The sequence below is a fragment of the Orcinus orca genome, chromosome X, assembly GCF_937001465.1.
Source record: "Orcinus orca chromosome X, mOrcOrc1.1, whole genome shotgun sequence".
Classification (NCBI taxonomy): Eukaryota; Metazoa; Chordata; class Mammalia; order Artiodactyla; family Delphinidae; genus Orcinus; species Orcinus orca.
Window position 1 is genome coordinate 28,890,073 of NC_064580.1, and position 26,656 is coordinate 28,916,728.

General features: G+C 37.3%; 1 protein-coding gene across 1 annotated transcript in view; it reads right to left on the reverse strand.

Annotated features, from left to right (window-relative positions):
* DMD (dystrophin) overlaps nucleotides 1–26,656 on the reverse strand; it is a 2,251,544-nt gene that overhangs the window by 765,760 nt on the left and 1,459,128 nt on the right. The window contains exon 48 of the mRNA XM_049704774.1: nucleotides 11,764–11,928. Coding sequence (XP_049560731.1) covers nucleotides 11,764–11,928 — 165 coding nt within the window. The remainder of the gene's footprint in view (nucleotides 1–11,763; nucleotides 11,929–26,656) is intronic.

Sequence of the window (26,656 nt, forward strand, 5' to 3'; positions counted from 1 at the left end):
CCTTAGAGAGGCTGATCAGGGATACAGGAAAATAAAGTTCATGTGCATTTCAGCAATATATTTGATAAAATCTCCAAATGACCATTTTTGGACGAAATGGGGCAATATGAACTGGGTACGAAATAAAGCAATTAGAGTTTGGTAACTAACTGAACAATTGCCAAAGGAAATTGACGGTTGAATTGATGACAAAATAGAGGGAGGTTTCTACTGATGGGATAAAGGGCTCTGTCTTAGGATTCAATCTAGTTGAGAAATTTGTTTCCACAATGTAGATGAAGTTATAGAAGGCCATGGACTGTGGTAAGATAAACTTGGTGGAAGAAAAAAAAAAGATAAACTTGGTGGTGTTTTGACAGTTTAACAAGTGTCCAGCCAGGGTCTATGTTGCCCTTCTCCCCTTCTCACAGAATGTCAACCTCTCCTACAGGGGCAATCTTCAAACTGGGGTGTGCCCCTGGAGGGATACAAAGACTTTCCTAGGGATATATGAGCATAGATGGTGCTCGTGGAAGCAGTTTCCAGATTCTCAGCTTCTACAAGGGATTTGTCTGGGTTTGTTCTTGTGGTACATACATCATTCCAGTTATCATTCCTACTTTTTAGTTAATGATCGTCCTCCAACTTTACAAACTGATGTATCTCAATAGTGTATTTCACCTAAGACACATTTACACCAAATTGAAACAGAATTCAAAATACTAATGACTGAAATCCTCCTTTAATCAAGGTACCATCATACACTTACTCAGCCATCTCATTCATAGATTAATTTCCAAAAATCTACTGGGTATGTGTAATAATTATTTATCAAGTTACATATATTTAGGCAATTTGGTTATTACTAGGTATCTTTATTCTTAATGACTGTAGCTATAACTCAATCTAAAGGATTTTAAAAAATACTGAGAAGCTTATAGTCACAGAATATTGTTTTAAAAATTGAATTTAAAACCACATGGGTGTATTTGTCATATAGAAGTATGACAGAATGGTTAATCAAAGACTTCATAGCATAAATATGTATTACATTAGGATACAACTCTTTGGGGAAGTGGACTGGAAATATGATTTAAAGAAGAAAGAGGACTGATAGGAAACTTCTAATTATTAATGATGACCTTGTTTTGTGTATTTTTTTTTTTTGCGGTACGCGGGCCTCTCACTGCTGTGGCCTCTCCCGTTGCGGAGCACAGGCTCCGGACGCGCAGGCTCAGCGGCCATGGCTCACGGGCCCAGCTGCCCTGCGGCATGTGGGATCTTCCCGGACCGGGGCACGAACCCGTGTCCCCTGCATCGGCAGGCGGACTCTCAACCACTGTGCCACCAGGGAAGCCCCTGTGTATTTTTTTTTTTAAAGTGGGTGATGGTAGATATCATATTGCTATGGTATTTGGATTCCACTGGATCCACTCAAAAGAGTAATGTAACACTTCTTAAGTGTCAATATTTGCAATATGCCAAGGGAGGAAATGGATGTCAACTTTAAAACGTCCTAGCAGATACTCAGTTTTCTAAACTATTTTTAGAGGTCTATAAGCAGAATCGTCTGAATACCACTGTAACAGAGGTCTGCTTGGAGCCCTCCTCCTTGCCTTGCCAGGGAGGTTTGACCTCCTCCCCTCCCTCATAAGGAAGAGAACAGTAAAAGCCACACCTGCTTCTTCTTGGCCAATAAATTGTCAGTCTTACTTGAATTCTCCATTCCAGAAATTCTCAATTCAAGAAACTCTTTTCAAGTTTATATTCTTCTCCTTATATAGGCAATTCGGTTTGGTGAATGATGAAACTCTCATGACTATCTACAGTCGTTTTTGGAGTGGTTTTCTGGTAGCAACTTGCTGATTTCTTTTGAAAGAGGGGGTATTTTGCAAGCCTGATTTTTCTTTTTAAGGGCTCTTGTCAAAATTCCAGCTACAAAAGGAGAGTTCCCATTCACTGTCTTTTTTCTATTGCCTTAGGAAAATGTGTTCCCACCTCAGTGTTACCTTAATCCAATAGTGTCCCAGGGAAATCGGCTCGTGTTTTTCATTTTTTAATGAACAGGAAAGTCAGGTTAAGAAGGGTAAGTGAGTTAAACAATGTCATAAAGCCAATAAGTGTCCGAGCTGGGATTCGAACTTGGGTCTTTTGTTTCTCTCCCCATTATCATGCTACTTCAACTCAGCGATGGATTTTGGAATTGAGTAGAGGGGGTGGAAAGTAAGAGGAAGAATTCTGATTGCCCAGTGTTCGAAGAGAAAAGTTGATGCCTAATTTCACTCAAATATGGTACCCACAAACCTCAACAATCTTCAAGATTTTATCAGAGCCAGAATTATACTCTCGCCCAGAACCAACCTAAGCTCAGAGGAGTTTTAAATTTTCAAAAAAACCTCTGTCTAGGGCTTCCCTGGTGGCGCAGTAGTTGAGAGTCCACCTGCTGATGCAGGGGACACGGGTTCGTGCCCCGGTCCGGGAAGATCCCACATGCCACGGAGCGGCTGGGCCCGTGAGCCATGGTCGCTGAGCCTGCGTGTCCGGAGCCTGTGCTCCGCAACGGGAGAGGCCCGCGTACTGCAAAAAAAAAAAAAAACCTCTGTCTAGCTGCATAGTGAATGAGAATATTGTCTTTTTGTCAAATAGCTTTCACCCACTGTTTTTCAATACACATTCCATAGAAATATTTTCATACCTAATAGAAAACACTGAAACTTTTTTATTTCCTAAGAAAGAGGATTAGAAGATTATTAGGCTAAGAGGTCAGTGTCCTCTTCCCTGTGCCTCACCTTCCCAACACTAGTCCTTCAAAAATAAAAGTAAACTAAATCAGATATATTCTTCAATTTAACATGAGCTAGTACACGTCTATCTAAGGGAGTAACTATCTGAACTTGAATTATCTCACTCCAAACAATGAACTAGATGACATTAACCTCTGAAAAGCTGATCTTGTGAACTATCCACACTCCTGACTGATTGACTGGGGATCCACTGATCAGTCCAACTCAGAATCCAGTGCTTCCAAAGATGATAATCTTTGGAAGCATGGTAAGGACACATTGTGAGTCTTAGGATTCTGGGTATACTCTTGAGGCTGGGTTAGAGTCCCAGGCTTATTTGTGTGAAAGCTACCATTGGCTTAGACCATAGAAAATTCTCAATGAGATCTCATTCGGTTGAGCTTCAGTTCTCTGGTACTTAGAGTAGTCTTTCTCTGTAGAGATCTCGTTTGGGTTTTCTTTCTTTGTTGCCATTACTGCGGTTCCTCCCTTCTCCAGGGGAAATTCTCAGTCTTCTGATTCTCCTTCTCTGAAGGCTACTACTATGGAGCTGTCCGCTTCTCTCCTTGTTGGCGTGATTTTACCAAAGATAATCTGGAATTTTCAATTGGCCTCTTTGGAAAACCTAGGATCTCCCTAAACTGGCTCATCTAAGACCTCTCCCTTCCCATCATCTCCACTGTTGTGTTCTCCTTTTACCACCTTCAATCTTCCCTTCAGCTCCCTTTAATTGTCCAGCCCTCTGTCCACCCCTGTCAGGCTTTTCACTTGCCACTCCACCTCCCCAACTCCTTTTAGTCACTTAAGCTTTATGCTCCCCGCCCCCACAGGCCGCTCTCAAGGGATATAGGAACCCCAGAAGTAACTACCTGAAGCTGAAAAGTCTACTTAGAGACAAACTAGATATTTTATCCACTCAGATTGGCTCTGGAGACACCCCAGGTAGCCCCTTGGCATAACTTCAGTCACTCGCCCAAACTTTAGTCCACAGCTCCCACAAGATTACATATTAAGTCCAAAGGAAATCTTAAAAAATCTCCTCCCACAATTACTGGTGGGAAGTTTTAGCCCTATTGAGCAGGTAACCTATTTTTATTTTCATAACATTTGCTAGTCTGCTACAAAATGCTAGCATGTGACAGTTCAAATTTATTTGCTTTCTGGTTTTCTCTGTAAAATAAAATTTACTAATGGTTAAAAGCTATTAATCAGTATACATAAATAAAATCTCTAGAAACAACAACGTCCAAGATAAACAACTTTGTATACATTGTATGCCAGCTATGTAGCATGCGTTTTTGTTAAGCAAGAAGGGAGTAATGTTGTCCTAAGGTAAAATGACTGCTTGTTCCAGAAGGGAAAAGAGAAGAAATGTAGGACAAAATCTGAACAGACACAGAAAGCTGTAGTTTTGTGGAAAAGGAATTTTATGTTATGTGGTCAAAGCTGGCTATGATTGGATGGATATATCTTTAAAGCTTTTAAAAGATGATTTTTAGTATCAACAGTATACTAATGCAAAACTAGAATTTAATCTTCTCTTTATTAAAATGACAAAGTTTTCTTGGATTATTGGTCTGTTCCTAATAAGAGATCGTAAAAGGTTTTTCTTTACCTTTTGAGTAATCCACCTAGGCAACAATGATTCTTTGTCTTATGAGAATAATTCCCTGTGCTTTGTGTAGATTTTATCACGTCCTTGATTATTTAAGAGAATCGAGGCATCGCGCTTTTGAAAGAGCCAAAGTCTTGTACAATCATATCACCTCCTATATTTATTTCTGAAATCTTTTACTGTCACTTTGGTTAAATAGGTAGTCAAGCATCGTTTTGGTGACCCATGATCCTATTTCACCAAGTATTCAAACCTTTTCACATATTTGACAACCTTTGACATTTTGCCGTCCACAAATCAAATCCTAAATGAAATCTTGATCTCAAGCTGCCTTGAAAATCTCAAAGGATTTGTTCTCTCACCTTCCAAAACTAGATTAAGAATAATTAGGTTTATGTGATATGTTGAGTTGCATGTAATGTATCCCTAGGTTATGGATCAAATGTTATTAATATAAATATTACAGTACTTATATGAAGTTCCTAGAAATGTGTTAATGCCCTTGCTGTTCATGGTATAACCTGGTGCTGCTCTGCCTAATATTAGACAATGACAGTATAATGTTATCAGTAGTAACTTCAGTTATTACATTAAAATGGTGTGTGCCACAAAAATAACATTTCCTTGTCAAATGAACTTTCATCAGATCTTTAACCATGATTATTTGAAGCCTTCTGTCATTTACAGATATCTGTTGTTTTATTCGGAGGCTTCCCTGAAAGCGCTTCTTGTCAGTTACAGGCCAGAATGCTTATCTTCAAGAAAAAGGGACTATCTCCTAAACTCTTGGAAAGGACTACACCAGGTACTCTAGGGCACAGGCTTCTGAGAGCTTTGTTTAAATAACTTTGTGACCATACCACTGGACTGACTCAGGATTTCCAGAACTCTAGTGGAGAAGCTAATGGGTTTTAGGAAACTGCTAACCCGAGATCAAGTAAAACAAGAATCAATTACATAGAACTGAATGAACTGATGAAGGATGATTTGATTAGGGTTCTTTTGGAAATATGGTTGATGCTTTAATGTTCCGTTTTCTTAACATTAAGAACTCCTTTTTCTTTTTACTTATCCTATCTATAACTCATAATAATTTAGTAGATTACATTTCTGTGGAGAGAAATGAAACATTTATCTTTTCTCCCTGCCTGATCCTTCCAGAACTCAAACTCTTATCAAGTATTCTTATTTTCATGGTAATATATTTATTTGCATAGGTTCAATAAGAATCTGTCCTTTATGTAACAGGACATAATTGAGAAAACTGATTATATAACCAAGGCTTTGACTGGAATGTCATATTTAAGAATGGTGTCATAGAATCAGATATGACCAGACAGTTTTAGAAAACCATAGTTAATTTTGTGGAAGGCCTTTTACAAAGCCCTCTTGGGAAAACTGGCCTAGTACGTGGCTTACAGGATGCCCAGCCTTACAGGTGAGTAAGGAAGGTCACTTCCTGGCAGGCCCAGGAAAACTTAGGATATTTTAAGGACTTCAAGAATAGAAGAATTCAACCAAATCTATAGGCATGGCAGGTAAAATGTGATTTCAAGTTCTTGGCTTCGCTTCTTAATCTCATGAGGCTTTTAAAAGTCAAAACTGAAATTCCTTATGAAAATTTTCAGCAAAACAAACTTTAAAAGGCCTATGTGGTAAATGATTATCCCTGCTGCATCTATGTAAATAAAGAGCTCAGCCTTATTTTGTAAACAAGAATAATCTTGCTTTGAGTATCTTTGATCAAATGGGAGGTTACTGTATGGAAATTTTTATGTTTCAATAGAAAACTATAGCATACCTTTGTGGGTTATCCGATTCTGGCCCTGTTCATTGCCTTTGAGCTATTTTACTTTTCTTTGTAGAGTACATGATTTTGTTACCTACCCGTAAATTGGACTGGATCCTGCTGTCTTACAGTTATTACCAGATTTTCAATTATTCTCATTTCCTTCAATATCTGGCCACAGCTCTCCAAATTAATGTTTCCAATCTTTCTCCCACTCTCCTGTCTTGGCATGACTGAGAACTAAAAGCTGACTGTCCAGATCCTTATTGAGAGTCTACATTGTCTTGGAGCTAAACTTTTTCCCCCAGGCTCTAAAGAAGCCCTGAGAGCTGAAGCTGAATAACTTGAAATATACTTCAGAAGACTCATCAGCACAGTAGATTATGTATGGACAATCTTCATGCCTGGAGCTGCTGCTGTGTGGGCTACTCAGGAAGTTCACCAGAACTCCCACATCTTTCATGCTCTGCCCCAGGAAATAGCCATGACTGTGGACAATCTTACTAAAACCTCTCTGATGTCTGTGCTATCACCAAAAACATTCAAGCTGCAAACCCAGAAATCCATCTCCACTGCCATCCTCACTCCACTGCCATCCTCACTCCATTATCTAAAAATGCCTCCAGCACAACATCTAGGAATTTTCTTAAGTGGCTACCCTCTGGCTTCAGAAACTTGGTTTACAGTCTGCTCTAACAATTAATCTTTCTTCTTCTTACCTGCATAAAAAGCTCCCTCATTAAATACCTGATTGCTCACACCATCCAGCAAATATCCTCTACACCCAAGTCTCAGAGTCAGTTCAGCTACTCTTTCAACAACAGAAAGCTTCGAAAATGAACTACATGGAGTAGCTTTCCTAAGTTGTTCAATCAGAAACCTAGTTTCCCTTGAACAAAAAAGGGACTGACAAAGATGGCTGTAACATTCCCCTTTAGCTTAAAAAATTTAGATAGGTTTCTTCCTGATTATAGGACTGACATCTCTTTTCTTAGCACATTTACTTTAGAAAACTTTCTATTATAAATTCCTTCTCTGCCCTTTTGAGATGTAAATCTTTTACAACCCAGGAATAGCCTTTTCAAGGACCTGGGAGCCATCTTTTTGAAATGTAAACATCCAGAAGGATAGTACCCTATCTCCTAGTCTCTGTGGGAAGACGGTAGTTTACCTTCAATAAGTGACAGCTAGCAAACACAGATGGCCTAATCACAAGAACCAACCTCCCTGTTAATGTCCTCTAGTACTTCTCTACTTCTCCCCTAGCTCATCCCAACGCTTAAAATCTTTCTTGCCTTTTCTTTCAATGGAGTTGAGTTCAATCTCTCTCCCCTATTGCAATAGTCTTGAATAAAGTCTTACTTGCGTATTAAGTTGTCCCATGCAATTTTTCTTTGACAACACTCACAGCAATCTGAACACATGCAGAGAAGGATTTTGGTATTCAGATACTTTAACATTCAGTCACTACAGTTGTGTCCTTTGGTACTTTTCAGCGTGGATTTGACATCATAGACAATTAAGTGTCTTACATGGTAAGGAAGAGTCAGTACAACACTGTCATGCTTTTTAATGGACCACAGGTGGAAAGTCATTCCTGAGGGGAGGAAAAAACCCTCCTTGTCATCAATATGAGCATAATATAGTCAGTCAGACAACATAAAATTATGTGCCCCCTCCCCACCTCATATTTAAATAAAAGGTTTGGGGGCCTTCCCTGGCGGTCCAGTGGTTAAGACTGCACTTCCAATACAAGGGGCACGTGTTTGATCCCTGGTCAGGGAACAAAGATCCCACATGCCACATAGCACAGCCAAAATAAATAAATAAATAAATTTTAAAAAAGTTTGGAAAGCAGTCGTTAGGCAGTTTCATGTCAGGTAAGTAGTGTATCTCCAGGTCGTTACTGAAAGCATTCATTAAAGATTAAAAGCATAAGACCCTTCATAGAAAATTTAACTGGTTCCTGGTTCTTAGCATTCAATTATCATTTCTTTAATCTAAAATCAACATATTTGGTGTCTAAGTTGAGAGTACATTTGAAAATCAAAATTCAAAGGCATGCCTTCTAGTGGGCTGACTGATGGGAAAGGGCTGTGATTATGCCTAATTTTCACCCTCTACATCACTATCTCATTGATTATGTTTCTCAGCTTGCTAAGGGTTCTGTGAGGTGATTTTCAAGATGAATATTGCTATTTGCAGGATTTCCTGAATAAGAATATTTCGGGAGTAAATTGCACAAGCCAAGCGATGTGCAGTCAATTTTCCCTCCAGAATAAACAATGTATTAGAGCAGAGCCCTTAAGGCTTTTTTTATTTGGGTTTCATTACACAGCTAGCTGCATTTCATCAATAAGCATGCAGTACCAAGCAGGCAAAACCGAGGCTCACAGAGGATATTACATATTTTTCTAACAGGTGCTCAGAGTGACTAGAGAAAACAAATCACCTGGATGGCAAGGCCTTAGGCCCTTTTTTCCAGAGGAAGCCATGGCCACCATGGCCAGATAAGGACAATTTCTTTAAATTTAGGAAATAGAGGCTGCTTGTGCATCTGCTTTCTTTGCATTAACTCATTCCTAAGATTTTTTTTAAAGGTGTTTCTCTCTCTGTGTTAAAAAATGGGCATGTCCTCAAAGCTGTATACAAACTTTTTGGTTTCCAGTAGTTTGAAGTTAAGTCAAGTCCATTTTCCCATATTTCTTTAACTGAAAAAAAAGTTTAATCTCTAAGCAGAGGGCTATAGAAGGCTGTACAGATTAAAACCGCATATCTTTTAGCAGAAGAACTCTGTGCAATCTTAATAAATAATTCATTAGATAGTGAATATAGACAGAAGCTAGACAAAGAAGGATAAAGAACTGGGTAGGTTAGTAAATTATTCACACAGGTCACTATTTCCTGATTACAAGTTAGGGGTCTGAGAATTATAGGAAGAATTTTTTGAGTCATCATGTATATGATTTTATGGGGGGGTTTTTTTGCCTTGGATACAGCCACAAGCAGAAGAAAAAGGCTAAAGGAATATTTTTGAAATCTACACTCCAGAGATGAAAAACTCAGGATATGCACAGAGGACTGAAGCCAAGGAGTTTTACTGCCAGGGAAAAAGCAGCTGCCTCTCCCCTCAGTGATTTAGACTGAGCTGCAGGAGGGCAAATATCATGACTCCTGAAACTAGACACAGCAGTGAGAGTGGTGTCTTGGAGCTTTAATAAAGGAAAGTGATTAACACAGCTGAGAGTAGCTTTCATGCTAAACTGCAGGGACCCATTTGGCAGGAACATATGGGCCGTGGACAAAGGCTCAATGAAAGTTTTTAATATTTGAGCACTATTCTGGGGTACACACATTGGGACTAAAGTTACTTTGGTTGAGTCAACAACACCCATTTGTATCAGAGGATTTTGTTATCTTTTCTCTTAAATATATTCCATGTAGAGAGTAAGCTCACACTGAATATATTTTTCATTATTTTAGTGAAGAAGCACATTCTAACTGAAGATTGTATTTAAATCTGAGTGCTTTTATATTTGAGTTCCAAAAAACTATTTCTGGTTGGGAGTAAAGAGTTTATGGCCTTTCCTCTTGTCACACTAAGTCAAGGGATATTTAAGAATATACTCGATCCAAGATAATTGAGAATCTGGCTGAGGTTATTGTTCATTGGACCAAGTAACTGTCCTTCCTTGTTGAGATTATTTATTGAGTAATGAAAAATCAGTATTGATGAGATGCAGTTGCACTGGAGAAGGGGTGCTAGTCAAATACCTCTGAGGACACTAGGTGCTAGTTAGGTGGAAAAACTGAAAGGATACCAGAACTGATGGCTTCCCTGCATGATGATGTGCTTTGCACTCACCCAGTCTTGCCCCTGTGACCACACATGACTCAAATGCAGGGTGACGGGTCCATCAGAAGCTGCACCTTGGTGTCAAGACCTCCACTCTGTCATCACTGCGCTGGCTATGTTTTCACTTGTCCTGTATACTTTCTTAAAGTTAACCGAATTTGTTCTGGTTAAAACCTATTGTGACTTGAATTTAACTGTCAAACTGAACCCAAGACCATGCCACTGGTTGAGTAGCCTGGGTTTTGCGCTGGTGAAATGATGTCTACTTGTGACATCATCAGCTCTGGTGGGTAGCTATCAGAATGGGAGATGTAAACATGTCAAGAAGAAGTAAGGTAAAAGTAGTGCAGTGCACTTGGCAAATATAAGCCATTTTAGGTGTGGCAAACCTTTCTGTATCTCTTTCCTTTCCTCACTCAAGTACATCCTTCCTAAATGTTCATTAACTCTTCTCTAAAAGATCCTCACACTTGCTTTTATCCTTATCTCCTAGCAAAACACCAACTAGGTAGTGATAAAACCATTAGGTTGTTATAGTCCTGGAAAGCAAATAAATTGAATAATTTGGGTCAATGAATTAAAAGAAAAAACTTTTCTCAAAGATATTATTTAACTTATTTAGTCTGAAGTTACCCATCATTACATTAATTAATAGGCTGTGCTTTCAATTGAACTGGTTTATGTGACTGGCCACTTAATGTTGTTGGCCCATAGGAGATGCAAAAAAATAGGGAATTATATTGGGGCAAATCCTTGAAATGGGCTCCTGGGAAGGGAGAAAAGATAGGAACAATCAATGTGTACAGGGACACTAAGAGGAGGAGATGGTGGTGCCCAACTGGCATGCTTGTCTGGAGCCCTAAGCTTACCTATAGCATCTCATTACCATTCTGGGTGCCTCATTAACATCTGTACTCATTGATTTAAAAATGCTAACAAGTACCCACCATACACTGAGCCCTGGGATGGGGGTGTTCAGAAATGAGTGGGACAGGGAGATAAGTAAGAAGATGCCCTCTGCATTCAAAGAACAGTGGGATGAGGTACTCAGGTCTCTAAAATTTAAGTGTCAATCAATGTACAAAGACTATAGGAGATGGATACAGAGGTTTATAAGCAATCCTAAAAGGGTTTTTCACTCTACTAGGGGTATGTAAGAAGGCTTTGAAGAAGCAATGACATTGAATTCAGTCTTAAAGGATGGAGGAAAATTCATCATGCCAAAAAATGAGACAGAAGTCATTTAAAGAAGAGAGAAGATCAAGAACACAGACATGGCATGAAACCACATGCATATAAAGATACTATAAAATTTGTTGTATCCAGAATACAAGAGGAGATTGTTGGCAGAATAAGAGGATACCAAGGTAAACTGGAGTCAGTCTGACAGGGTTTTATAATGTCTACTAAGGAGTCTATACTTCACTTTGTAGGCACTTAGTCTCCAAAATGACTTCAGTTTTAGATAAGGAGTCTACAAACATATTAAGTACAATTCAAGTAGGGATGGAAAATGGATCGTAGTAACAAGTATAATGAAGACATTCTGGTGATATGAGTTTAATGAAACATCATTGCTGGTAAATGCCAGAAGAAAAAACAAAAAATGTTACTCAAGTAATAATAATTATTATTATTAGCGTTATAACAACGATGACGGTGATGATGATAACAAATGAGAAATTTATTTCAGTGATATTTCCACTCTTGAAAAATAATATTTAGAGCAAAAAGTCTTTACCTTAATGTCAAATGGTCCTGTTTGATTTGGTTGGTTGTAAATTTCCAACTGACTCCTAATAGGAGACAGCCACAGAAGCAGATGATTTAATTGCTCTTCAAGCTGTCCAAGGTCTTTTATGTGAGCCTCAATTTCTCCTTGTTTCTCAGGTAATACTCTAGAAACCTATAGGGAAAAACAAAGTAAAAGAGTCTCATGATTTAAAAAAAAAAGGAAAAAGAATTGTTTTCAAAAGCTATTTGTTATGAAATGTTATAGAAATTTATGTAATTTGGTATTTTAACAGCATGATATTGATTACATACATGTGTTACACATTAGAATTTAATTCATGTATTATAAATCATTAACAGTCTTTCCAAAATTCTATACTTTGAAGACAATAAGCCTTTTATTGAAATACAAAACACACACCCACACAAATGCACACCCAACTCCGACCGACGAAAGTAACGAAGTGTATTCTTCACTTACCCACTCATTCATTAAACATAATGGTGCCTTGTGTATTATATGCCAGACTCTCTGCCTTTACACTTGTTTCTAACTTTCTTTTATGTTAAGGAAAATTGTACAAGGAAATTCTTTTATGTACAAAGAAGACTGGTGAGGTAAGCATTTTTGGGATCTGTAGTTTGCGAGCTCTAGTATAACCAAATAAAACAGAATCAGATGATTGGAATGAAAAGTAAAAAGTACATCTGAATTAGAGTAAACTATCATGGAATGATTATAAGTGATTTTTATTAAGGGCTTACTATGTGCCATGCAACCGTGTTTGGAAGTTTCACATTTATTGTCTTCATTAATCTGCCCAACAACTCTATCATACAGATACTATTATCCCAATTTTATAACCTTCTATAATTTTATCCCTGGTTGAAAACCATAAATAACTTGGGAAGCAGTGTGGTATGCTGTTCAACATTGTGAGGTCTAGAGTTACGCTGCTTGGTTTTAAATTGGGGTTCTGGAATACCCTGACAGTCCAGTGGTTAAGACTCTGTGCTTCCACTGCAGGGGACATAGGTTCGATCCCTGGTCTGGGAAGTAAGATCCCTCATGCCCCGCGGCCAAAAAAAAAAAAAAAAGGTTCCATCCCTTTTGTTAACACTTTAGCCAAGTTTTCTTTAACTCCCAATGCCTTCTCTTATAGAATGAGGACAATGACAGTACCTGCTTCATAGAGTCATAGTAAGGATTAAATAAAGTAATCCATGTAAATAGTTTACAGCAATATTCTGCATGATAGTGAATGATAATAAAATCATTCAATGTTGGTTATTGCTCCAACTCAAGTGTATGCAGAGAGACAGATAAGCAAGAGTAAAGCCTTTTTCTTCAGATTATCAAGGGCTAAAACAGGTACGCAGGAATAAAGAGTGTGAACTTGCAACTCTTTATATTATTAATTATACTCTACTAATAATATAAATATAATATTACATTGTAATATGAACATAAATGTTACAATATGCATCTATTATATACTATCATGATATTATGAGTAATAATAGAAAAAATTTTAAAAGTAAACTAGATAAGCATACTAATATAGTAGCACATCATCTAAACAATGCCCCATACTTTGGACCAATCGTTTCAGAAACTTCTAAAAGAGCTAACTAGTGAGCATTATATTCTTTATTTGGACCCAAGAGTTGTAGGGTGAAAAGGAGATACATTAGTGGACAAAATAACCAATCAATTAATTTATAGGGGAAAGAACATTATATAAGCTCTTATTATATGTGGACAACATGTATTTTGAAATATATTGTGAGTACATTTGTATATATTTTGTAAAATGCATGCAAATGCATGAGTAAAGGGTTAACATCTAGCCTGGGCTGATGCAGGCCAGCCTGGGATCGACCTTAGGTTCCCACAACAATGTTTCCTTGGGACACTAACTTTAAGTTACTAACTTCAAGATGAATGGGAAATGCTGGGTCTGGCTTGCTTGCTGTATAGAACTATGCCTGGATTGGAGAAGCTGTGAGTTGATATTAGGACCTTGGGCCTATATGACTAAAATGGAGTAAAAGACAGAAGGGAAATAGAGGCTGTGGCTTCAATTTAAAGTGACCTGCACAAACTCTGGTTTTCACCTCTGGCAGCTTTTCCCTGTGTGGATAAGGAGTCAAAAGAAGCAATGTGTGTGGGTAGCATGGAACGTCTGCCCATGACTAATGAATCATGATACTGTATCTGCTTTGTCTCACTTGTATCCTGCTATAAAGCCAAGTGAACATACTATTAGATGAAGGCCTATTTGAATTTCATGAGTTCTAACCCATAAGGACATCTACAGTGCTGAACTATATTTATACATGTATTGGGCTGGCCAAAAAGTTCGTTTGGGTTTTTCCGTAAGACGGATTTTTGGCCAATCCAATATGCGTATGTGAGTGTGTTATAGCTGATATCACAAATGTAATTCCATGCATATAATATATAATCTAATAGTGCCCATAACTTATCTTTTTCAGCATTTATAAGGAGGGAACTAAACAGTTTATTTTTATTGGATCATTTTCTACTCACAAGTAAACGTGAAAAGCATTTTATTGCTTCAGTGTACAGCATCTAAGAGCCTCTAGATTCTGAAGCTACTGGAAATAATAGCCATCATACATTCCTAAAATCTCTAAAATCGAGTTGCAAACTCATTTTTATATCTGATCACCAAATAGTTCACCTTTCATTTAGGCTTTATATGTAAGTGCAGAAATCTGGATAACTTTTTTGTGTGTGTGTGGTACACGGGCCTCTCACTGTTGTGGCCTCTCCTGTTGCGGAGCACAGTCTCCGGATGCGCAGGCTCAGCGGCCATGGCTCACAGGTCCAGCCGCTCCGCGGCATGTGGGATCTTCCCGGACCGGGGCAAGAACCCGTGTCCCCTGCATCGGCAGGCGGACTCTCAACCACTGCGCCACCAGGGAAGCCCTGGATAACTTTTAGCGAAGCTTGTTGGTTTCCTTCTTATCCTCCTAACCCATCCCTTCCTGGTTATAGAGACAGAACAACCCCCGACAGAAAACAGTACAATGGGTGAGATTTAACTAACATCTGGAATAATTAAATGACCACTTATAACAAGATCGTGGGGCACAAGTAGTTTTCAGCTTAGTTATGATACCTACATTAGATACAGCCTCACAGACCTTGTGTTTCCCACTATCATAGCATTTACTTTATACTATTTAGTTTGTTATTTACATTTAATTTCTGGATGAACTAGGTTCCTACACATGATAGGTCTTCAGTAAGTATCCGTTGAATGAAAGAAAAACAATTTCCAGATTCAGGATTGATTTCTTTTTTTCTCAATGTAAGAAGCAATACATGTCCAGAGTAGTCAATGACATAAAAAAAAAATGTAATTTTATCCTCAGGTTAAACAGCTTTAATTAAAAAGCAAAAATATTAGTAAATTGGACTATATAAAAATCAGAAACTTATGCATGGTAAAGAAAACTAAAAGCAAAGTTAAAGGACAAATGACAATTATGAAAGAAAATATTCGTGACAGACATCTCAGATAACGTATTAATTTTCCTAACCCGTAAGAGAGCATCTGCAAATTAATATGAATAAGCCCAACAACCAAAAAGAAAATAGGACAAAATTTAAGGGCAGTTGAAAAAAAAAAACACAAATGGATTTAAACATACAAAAAGAAGTTACGCTTTGGCCGCAATGAGAGATCTAAAACTTTCAACTATTGTACTGATAACAAAATCCAAGTCTAAAAACACACTATGCTGACAAGGCTGTGGAAATCTCAGACTCTTATATACAGCCAATGGGATGGCAATTTGGCAATATCTATCAAATGCATATAACCTTTGACCCAGAACTTTTACTTCTAGGAATTCACCTTGTAGGTATATATCTGGAACTAAAATCAAGGTTTGGGGATGGTAGGGCAGATGGTAGATGGGGTGGGGGATTTTTCACTATATTTTTTAATTTTTGAAAAATATAAATGTATTACCTTTGCAAAGATATAAGTTAATTTACAAAGGAAAACTACTAGCTTTTCTTCTCACCAAAAAGTAGTAGTGAGAAATTATACTTTATATATTTTAATAACAAATCATGATTAATAGGATATAACATGTCTAAAGCCATCAGTCAAAAATCTTCTGATTATTTTCCCAGGACAACATCACTTAGTTAATGATAGGGTGTAATATGAGATCTTCTAGCACATAATTTCTGTGCTCCCCCTCCGTCCTTCAAAACAGTTTTCAGGAACTGATGGCTTCTTCTACATAGTTCATGGAAAAGATAACAGATACAAATAGCTTATGATGTAAAATAAGAGTACGTTTTGTGTCAGTTTCTATGTGTTTTAAAGAAATTTACTGTTATATTTACTACTTCATATTCTTATCAAAATACGGACAGAAACACTTTACTAGTAAAATGTGTCATTTTTGCTAATAATCTTTTTAAGTATTAAAAAGCCATGCTCTTCATACAACATGTGCCCTGTGGTGAAAGAAAACAAACACATTCAGTTCCCTTATGTGTTAATTTAGTATCTAACCAAATCTTGACCTAATTTCACACAAGATTAGGTTTCCTTTACTTTCAATATTTCAATTTTAATTTCAAATGTGTAGAAGTTTTAGTATTAAGATAAATAGAGTTGACTGTTTCAGAAATAAACAGATACTAAATACTGACTTCATATCTTACACCAAAAATATTCTAGAGAAATTAAAGTGTTAAGTGTAAAAAAATTAATAAGAGCAGAACTAGAATGAAATATTGGTGTGGGGAAGCCCTTTAGAAGTGATAAGAATGCGGATAAACTATTAACTATAACATTTGTATTGTTCATCTAGAAATTAAGGCAGCAGAACTAAAAACAAATAACTGGGAATATTTGTAGCATTTATCAGACAAAGGGTAGTATTATTACATATAAAAAGATTTTTCAAAGAATGGAGATGGAAAATCTACTGGGAAATTGGATAAAGAATATGCACAGGAATTTGGCAAAAAATGCAAACAACCAATAAACAAGAGAAAAGTCCAACCACTAAGTAATCAATCACATGCAAATTAAAACAGCAATGATATACCATCACTTGTCTATTATACTGGCTTTTTAAAAAGGTTATTTGTCAAAATTCTGGAGAGTAAGCACTCTTACATTTTAGGATAAAGTCTTACATTTGTAGGGAGTAATTTGGTAATTCATACCAAAAAGCAAGCCATCTACCCTAAAAACTACAAACATTACTGAGAGATTAAGGAAAACCTAAGCAAAAAGAGGAATACACCTTGTTCCTTTACTGGAAGGAGCCAACTGAAGGAACCGATTAAAAGTTCCAATACTGTAAGAATATCAGTTCTCTTCAAATAGTGCGTAAATTCAATGCAACCCTTAACAAAATTGCAGCAGCTAGTTTTTAATAAAAATTGACATGCCAACTCTAAGATTTATATGGAAATGCAAAGGGCCAAAAATATCCAAGGCAATTTTGAAAAATAACAAAGTGTAAGCATGTTTACAAGCAGATATCAATATTTATTATAGTTAATTATGTGTGGTATGGCTGTGAGAACAAATAGACTACATATATTTACTTCATTTATGACAACGGTGCCCACTTTAGTTAAGTGGATTGTGGACGATCTTTTCAATAAATGGTTCCAGGTTAATTGGATAGAATCTTGACTCCTATTCTATACCGTACACAAAATAATTAATTCTAGATTGCTGTAGACCTCAATGTAAAAGGTAAACAATAAAAGTTTCTGAAAGAAAACATGGGAAAATATCTTGATGATTTTAGGGTAAGTGATTATTTCTTAAATAAGATATAAAAAGCACTAGCCATAAAGGAAAAGATTGATATATTGAACTTCATTCATCAAGAGATATCATTAGGAGAAAAAAGCAAGGCCTAAGCTGGAAGAAGATATTCACAATGCGTCTATCTGACAAAGAAGCTGTATTCGAAGAACTCTGACGTCTATGAGAAAAAGACAGGTGACTATTTCCCCCCCCCCCAGTGGCCAAAAGATTTGCACAAGAACTTCACATATGTGGATATAAAAATGGCTCTAATTATCAGATGCTCACAAATGAAAATGCAATGAGGGCTTCCCTGGTGGTGCAGTGGTTGGGAGTCCGCCTGCCGATGCAGAGGACACGGGTTTGTGCCCCGGTCCGGGAGGATCCCACATGCCGCGGGGCGGCTGGGCCCGTGAGCCATGGCCGCTGAGCCTGTGTGTCCGGAGTCTGTGCGTCCGGAGCCTGTGCTCCACAACGGGAGAGGCCACAACAGTGAGAGGCCCGCATACCGCAAAAAAAAAAAAAAGATAAAAAAAAAACCACAATGAGGTACCAGTTCACATCCACTGGAATGGCTAAAAGGAAAAAGAATGAAAGTACGTATTCTTGATGAGGATGTGGAACAACTGGAACTCTCATACACTGCTGGTGAGAGTGAACTGGTAAACTACATTGGAAAACTGGTGGTATTTCCAAAGCCAAACACACACATAACTTATGACCCAGCCATTCTATTTCAAGTATATCCTAAAGAAAAATGCACAAACACACAGTAAAGGACATGTACATCATAACAGCATCATTCATAATAGCCTCATACTAGACACAACCCAAATAACTACCAACAGTAGAATGGATAAACTGTGGTATATTCACACAATGGGACACTATAAAGAGAATAAGAAAACAGACTACAGTACCTGCAGTAGCACAGAAGAATCTCACAGAAATAATGATGAACAGAATTCAAACATAAGAGCATATACAGGTACTGTATGATTCCATTTATATTAATTTCAAAGACAGGCAAAACTAATAGAGGTGTTAGAAATCAGGAAAGTACTTATCCTTGAGTGAGGGTGGTAGCTGGGAAAGGGTTAATAACTGGGAAGAAACATGAGGGAGACTCCTAGGGTAATGTTCGAATTCTTGATCTGGGTGCTAGGAGCATGGGTATGAAAGCTTATTAAAAAATCCATCAACTTCTATTGTTATTATTTGTGCACTTCTTATTTATGCATTTCTTTTCCTTCAATTTAAAAGATTTCATGAAAATATTTTTAAAGCCTTAAAAGTATTCATTCCTGGGCTTCCCTGGTGGCGCAGTGGTTGAGAGTCCGCCTGCCGATGCAGGGGACACGGGTTCGTGCCCCGGTCCGGGAAGATCCCACATGCCGCGGAGCGGCTGGGCCCGTGAGCCATGGCCACTCAGCCTGCGCGTCCAGAGCCTGTGCTCCGCAACGGGAGAGGCCACAACAGTGAGAGGCCTGCGTAGCGCAAAAAAATAAACCAAAACAAAAAGAAAAGTATTCATTCCTTTCAATTAACACATGAGGAAATTATGCTCAAAACTATAAATAATATTCCTAAGTTTACTAGTAAGTGAAAAAACTTGGCTTTAAACATTTGGGTTTTCCTGACTCCAAATTCTACTCTTTCCTTTTCTTTTCCCTCCCAAAACATATGTTCTGCTATCTTTCCAAATCTAACATATTACTTGATAAATGGAGTATTAAAATTCACACTTTTCAAAAGTTTTCATTTTTGTGAGAACAGTCTATACTATTAATTTACATTATCACTAATGAGATACACATTTAGATGTCAACTTTAATATAAAACAATATAAATGAAATGTATTTCAATATATTTCAAATATAAACATATTTTGAAAACAAAAGAACTACTATTTGATATTTGCTAATTCATGACTCTATTATATGAGACTACAAGATAAATTAGATTGTTTATTGAATAAATTGTTAGATTTTGATTAATCCAAAGTCATGATTAAATGATCTTCATATAACTGCAATAAGTAACTTATATATTTTGGTAGATTTGTTACTTAAAAATGTTCTTTTACTTTTGATGTAAATGCTACAATTTTAATTTAAAAATCATAAAGAGATCAACTTCAATTTATAATATAAAACTTTCTAACATAAAAATTCAAATAAGCAAAAGAAAAATCAAAACCAAAAACAGTACATCTTATATAATTTCACAGACACTCTTAAGATAAAACCATTGTCATAGATCAATAGGAAAAAGACCAATGCTCAAATGAAAAAAAAAATGAAGGATCAGAAACAGACAATTCGTGAAAGAACTATAACTGACGTATAAGTCTATTTTTTCTATTCTTTTTCAAATTCTCTTCCCATTTAGCAGAGTTCCCTGTGCTATACAGTACCTATAAATCTATTAAACTGTTTACCTTCACTAGGAACTACAGGAACAAAATTCAGACAGTGAGCTTCAAATCGATTGATTTGGCAACGATTTAAAAAATTTTGTCTTATATTAGTAAATGGTGGTATCATACAATAACAATAGTTCAGGGAATTGGCCCTTCTCATACACTGCTGGTAAGCAAGTATGTTGGAATACCCCCGAGGGTTGGGGTTGGGAGTGAATGGAGCAGAGTTTTTGCAGTACCTATCCAAATATAAACACACTCTTACACTTAGACCACAAATTCTACTTCTAATAGTTTATCTTAAGGTGACAATGATGTGTACGTATATTCAACTATAAGAATGTTTGCCATAGCCTCATATACAGATAGATGCAAAACACTGAAAATAGCTTACATGCTCACCAACAGGGTATGGGTTGAAAATTATGGGACATCCATCCAGTGAAATACTCTGCAGCCATTTAAAAAGTGCTGTAGATAAATATTTAGTGATATGGAAAAATGTACGCTGTACCAAAAGTTTAACAGTTGCAATTTCTGGGTAAGATTGCCTTTTCTTAGTTGCATTTTTAATTTTTCTGCAATGAATATGTACTGCATCTTAATAAGGAAATGACTATTTTACATAAGTACACATGTACACTTCTTCTACAGAAACAGAATATTTGTGCAGTACTTAACAATGTGTCCAGCTTTATTCTAAGTGTTTTTTTTTTTTGGCGGTACGCGGGCCTCTCACTGCCGTGGCCTCTCCCGTTGCGGAGCACTGGCTCCGGACGCGCAGGCTCAGCAGCCATGGCCCACGGGCGCAGCCGCTCCGCGGCATGTGGGATCCTCCTGGACCGGGGCACGAACCCGTGTCCCCCGCATCTGCAGGCGGACTCCCAACCACTGCGCCACCAAGGAAGCCCTATTCTAAGTGTTTCTGATATCTCAACATTTAGTAATAACAACTCTATGATGTAGGTACTGCTCTTGTCCCCATTTTACACATGAAAAACTGACACAGAGAGGCTGAGTGACTTGCCTAAGGTCACACAGCCAATAAGAGGTAACTGAACCAGGATTTGAACCCAATAAGTGAAGTTTAGAAGCACATGCTCTTAACCACTGTACTATTTTCTCTCCCTTTCCCTTTAATATATGACTTTGAGAAAACAGACTGATACGAGTACAAAAGAAAGCCCACTTTCTTTCACAGCATTTCCTGAAATAAATTCCTTTAGTTACTGATTGGATCTTACTACAATTTCTTCATAACTTTGAAAATATGTGGGATGATAAAGTCCTATTGCCCTTGCAACTACCAAATTCAACTTCCAAAATTGCCACTCGTTGTTTCATTTTCTTGCTTAAGTCATAGGACTGATTCGCAATTTTCTCCAAATTCTTTAGCCTGCCTTTTGAAAAAATAGCTTGCAACAATTTGGCCTCACCTACCATTCTTCACATCTTTCTAATTACAAAACTCCATTTTGGTGAAAATGGTGACTTCATTGTTCTTGTTACGCCCCTTGACTTTTCTTCCTTCTGTTTCCCGGTCATCGTCTACTCTGCCATTAAAATGTCTTCTTTTCCCTCAATAAACTATCTCTCTTCCTAATTGACACATATAAAACCCATCTCCATCCTTCATGTTTTGGGTAATGAAAGTGCCGTCTCCTCAGAGAAGACTGCCTGATCCCTCTGGATGGAAATAATTATTCTTTCTAATAAATTCTGTGGCATGTATTATCTGTGCTACTTCATCAGATCCTGTCAGTTATTGCTTTCTTTCTCTACTTTACTCTTCTCTTTCAACTTGTATCTTCCTCCCTTACCTCTCCAAAAAAGCTTGAACGCACACACACACACACACAACCACACATCACACACACACAGCCACAACCGAATTTATATATTTGCGTACCCCGACCACCTTCCTTTACATGGTATAACGTTTGTTAAATGAACAATCACACAAACCAATCAATCTTTTGCTAATAGGACACAAGAAGAGATAAGGCAAAGCTGACAAATAAAAGCAGGGCTCTCTTCAAAGTACTTATGTTCTCACATGTCACATTTCTAACTCTTCTTTTTGTTTTAGTCTAAGTGTGAATGCCCAAGCTCACTAGAACAGCAAGAACAGGTCTTGCCTGGCAGCTGCTCTGATGAAATGTGATTTGGAGGACACAGGAGTATGAAAGGGTAGGATCTGGTAAGTCAAGAGGATTAAGGAACACACGTAGAAGACTCAAATCTTGACATATTTTCTTGTCAGCTATAATGATGTCATGGATTCTGGAGCTAGAGACAAGACTAGATTTACATTAATTACAGCACTCGCAGGAACATTCAATTAATTCAGTGATGACATATCTAGTAACTACTTTTGTTCAGGCCATTCCCCTATATACTATCCATAAATCTACTGCCTTTTTAGTTGATTCAAGTCATCCACTGTATGACTAAGTATAAACCTTCACTGCCAATACTCATCCACCTTGAAAAAAGCTAAGTAACAGTGCATTCTGAAGGCATCTTAAAAACTACTCTCTTGGAAGTTTTTTAAACTTCCAAAACTTAGTACTACCAATTACATAAGTCATGTAGAACATTACCTTCCTTTGGATAAAATACATTTGGTATGAAATATTTGGAGACCTCATTTCACCCTGAATATTTTTCTATCTCAATAAACTAAAGCTACTAGAGAACCAGAACTTAGGAAAGATATTCCCAGGCACAAAACTCAATTATTTTTTTACAAGTGGTCTCATGGTAAAATATCTCTCACTAGGAGGTCATTTATTTTCTTTCCCTCTGGAAATTTAATAAAAGAATATAAAACAAAAATATACATTATGGTTATATGCCACCAGACATTTTAAAATTATAAATCCATATACAATTTTAAAGTGACCAGTTACAATTCATTTTTAGGACAGTCACCCTCCCAATGGCATAACCCTTGGGATTTTACTTTACAAGTAAGTGGATTTTAAAGTATGTGGCTATTACTTACAATGTTTAAAGATCTATATTTCCTATACTGCTTCTAGTTTTAAGTGAAAGTAACAGTGAAGTCTCCTGTATCAAATCAGTGTATATTAGTTTCACTGCATAACCACTCCATTACCAGACCTGAATTTTGTTATTATTGCTGAAGATCTGAAATGCATAATACATGATGAGGTAAGTGAACATTTCTAGGGAGACTTCAAAGTCAGTAAAGTTTGATGTACAATAAACAGGTTCGCAGTCCTTGGAGAACTCTGCCCTTATTACCACACTAAACCCATACTGGTTTTTAAATAAACCTTGGTGTTCACAGGCAGTATTCTTGTTCATTAATTTCTTAGTTTGCAGTAAAAGCAACTAACTTCATGGTAAAATAATCCTTAATAATACACATAGTTCATGGAAAATATTTTTTGACTGTTCACCTTGATTCGAACCTGCCCTAAAGTTAGGCAACAAGCCCTATAACGGCACCCACAGGCATTAGACAAGTAAAGCGAACTGGTGGAATTCATTTGTCCAAACTTGAATAGCTATCGTTTATCTTCTAAATGGATTGTATAGGGATTTACACCCACATAACTATCCACCTACTCACACACTCTTTACTACATAATGTGATTTTGATCATATACTGTTTAAACCCTAAGGACAATAAAACTCACAAAGAAGTTAAAATGTAAATATGACACATGCACACCACAGAATGTGTTGTTACAAATTAACCCCATATTTTTCTTTCCCCCTCTCTCCTAGGCCATACTCATTCTAAAACAAGGGAAGAGCTATTTGATTTTCACAGTCTTTCACAACAGCAGTCTTTGCTCTGATTTGCTTAAAGGACCTTAGCAGCAGCCTGGCTGATATAGAAAAAGGTCCTTCGGATTCTTAGGAAACACTGCTTTTTATTTGGTGTTCGTTTGTTTTGTTCATTAGTTTAGTTTCATTTGACCAAAATTATGGGAAATTAAGTCAGGATCTGTGTAATTTTACCCAAGGAAGAAGAATCATAACAAATTATAATAGCTTAATATTTTTAAGATAGTCCTTGAGGTGTCAGTTAAAATTAGCTGTTTTAATAATAGCATTAAAAAAATCAGTCTTCTTTTTTGTTAATTTTATATAAATCACTGTATTCCAGAATATGCACTTCAGAGATAAAAACGGGTGGGGGAATACACTGCATAATAACTTATCCTCAATTTTTGAAGTTAGAAGTTTCATTTAAAAAACACTTTATTGGGCTTCCCTGGTGGTGCAGTGGATAAGAATCCGCCTGCCAGTGCAGGGGTCACGGGTTCGAGCCCTGAGCCAGGAAGATCCCACATGCCACACAGCAACTAAGCCAGTGTGCCACAACTACTGAGTCTGCGCTCTAGAGCCCGTGAGCCACAACTACTGAAGCCCACATACCACAACTACCGAAGCCCATGTGCCGCAACTACTGAAGCCCGCACGCCTAGAGCCCGTGCTCTGCAACAAGAGAAGCCACCGCAATGAGAAGCCTGTGTACTGCAACAAAGAGTAGCCCCCGCTCGCCGCAACTAGAGAAAGACCGCACGCAGCAACGAAGCCCCAACGCAGCCAAAAATAAATAAATGCATTTATAAAAACAATTAAAAAATAAAAACCACTTTATTTAAATATAACTTTAAACTTAAATCAGTTAAAGGTAAATACAATTTAAAAATCAGTTCCTCAGTTGTACTTGCCACACTTTCAGTGCTCAAAATCCACAAAGAATTGGAAAGCACAGATAGAGAACAAAGCCATCACTGCAAAAAGTTATTTTGGACAGCGCTACAAGCCAAAGTTGCAGTACTTGCTTCGAGGTTGATGCATCTAAAAGACTTATTAATCCTCATGGTTTTAAAGCAGAACAAAATATTTTAGAAAATAATCCAGGAGTGTTCGAATACGTAAACACATTTGATAGTTTTGCTGACATGACAATGGACTGCTGTTTTTCATCTCAACATCTCTGGCTAGAATGTTTGTTGTTTTCCAAAACTCATTCCTTTAAAGAAAGAAATTCAACACGTTGAAAAGGAGTCCTATCTCTGCCCTCTTCGGAATGAAATCATTTTATTATGATGTTTAAAAATATCAAGATTAAAAAAGTATTTTTGTAACAAATGATATAATCCGCATAGCTCACATTTATGTTTTCTCATTGTTGCAAATTGATGCATTATTGTTATTTATACCGTGAAGTAAATGCACGTTGCATTACCCACAAAATAAAACATGCCTGACAATGAAGAAAATCATTGCCCCTGGGAGTTTTAATCTTACTGATAAATAAAATAATAATATGATATAGAATAGTTACTCCTGGAAATGGTGATACTAAAAGAGGGAGTTTATTGGTTTTGAACACAAAAATGGGAGGATGTGTCACTGGCATATGGGAAGTTGAAATTTTACTAGGTGTGCAGAAAATATGAGGAAAGAGAATAAAACTTGAAAGCGGATGGGTCCCTTGTGTAGTCAGAAGAGAACAGAGCACAGAAAGGATTTTGAAGAAGACAAGAAAATTTGATTTCTTTGGAAAAAACCAAGAAATCTGGGCAGAAGTCAGGGCCAAAACAATTAACTTTTCTGCCAGGATTTTTGCTCTAAGCCCATTTCAACAAGGGTCCAGGGCAGGAGGCAGCAAACTATGGCTCATGGTTCACATCCGGCTCCCACTTATTTTTGCACAGTCTGAGAGCTAAGAATGTTTTATACATTTTAAATAACTGACAAAAAATCAAAAGACACATGATAGATGAAAATTAAATGAAATTAAATAAAATTCAAATTTGTGCTCATGAATAAAATATTATTGGGACCTGATGATGAAATAACATTCCTATTTTAAGGCAAGACGAGAAAAATTTAAACATAAAAATTTTCCCTGCCCATTTGGTCCTCCTCTCTCCCCTCTAGTGTTCACTGTGCATCTGAATTATGCATTAACCAGACCCACGCAACGGCAGAAATACCTGCTCCACCATAAAGAGCCATCTTCCTTTTTCTGGTAACAGCCATATAACTCCTTAGAAGATAACATTCCTTTCTCAATCCTGTAAGGGGTCATGATGAGCCATCACTTGCCTTGTACGTACAGACATCTTTGTTGAACCTCATGTACAGAGCCAATACATCATTTCCCTTAAAGACAGCAGTTGGTGTAGAACAGACTGGGTCACATGACCTGGGGAGCTACTGGGCTACACCTAATTAAGTTCTCAGCTTAAATATTTACTTATGACCGTATTACTATTACTAGTTAGAGTAGTTGTATTCTGCCTATTTTACAGGATTATTGTTTCTTGTATTACCAAATGTGTGACTGAGCCTCAGATGAAAACAATAATGACTTAGCAACTCGAAACGACTGACTCAATATACAGTTCTAGAAGATCAATCACTGCAATACTGTAACTCTAGATATGGGAAGAAGCAACAAGAGGAAACCATTTCCTGGACCACAACAGACTAGTAAAACAGGCAGTCCAGAGGCTGTTGGCTACTATTAACAGGACCTAGTCCAGCAATAACACATTAAGTGGCCTATCAACGAAATGCTCGCCTGACCTGGGAATAAGCATTCCTGGCACCGTGGGATAAATTGGTCACGAAACGCCTCCCAAAACTTGGTCGAA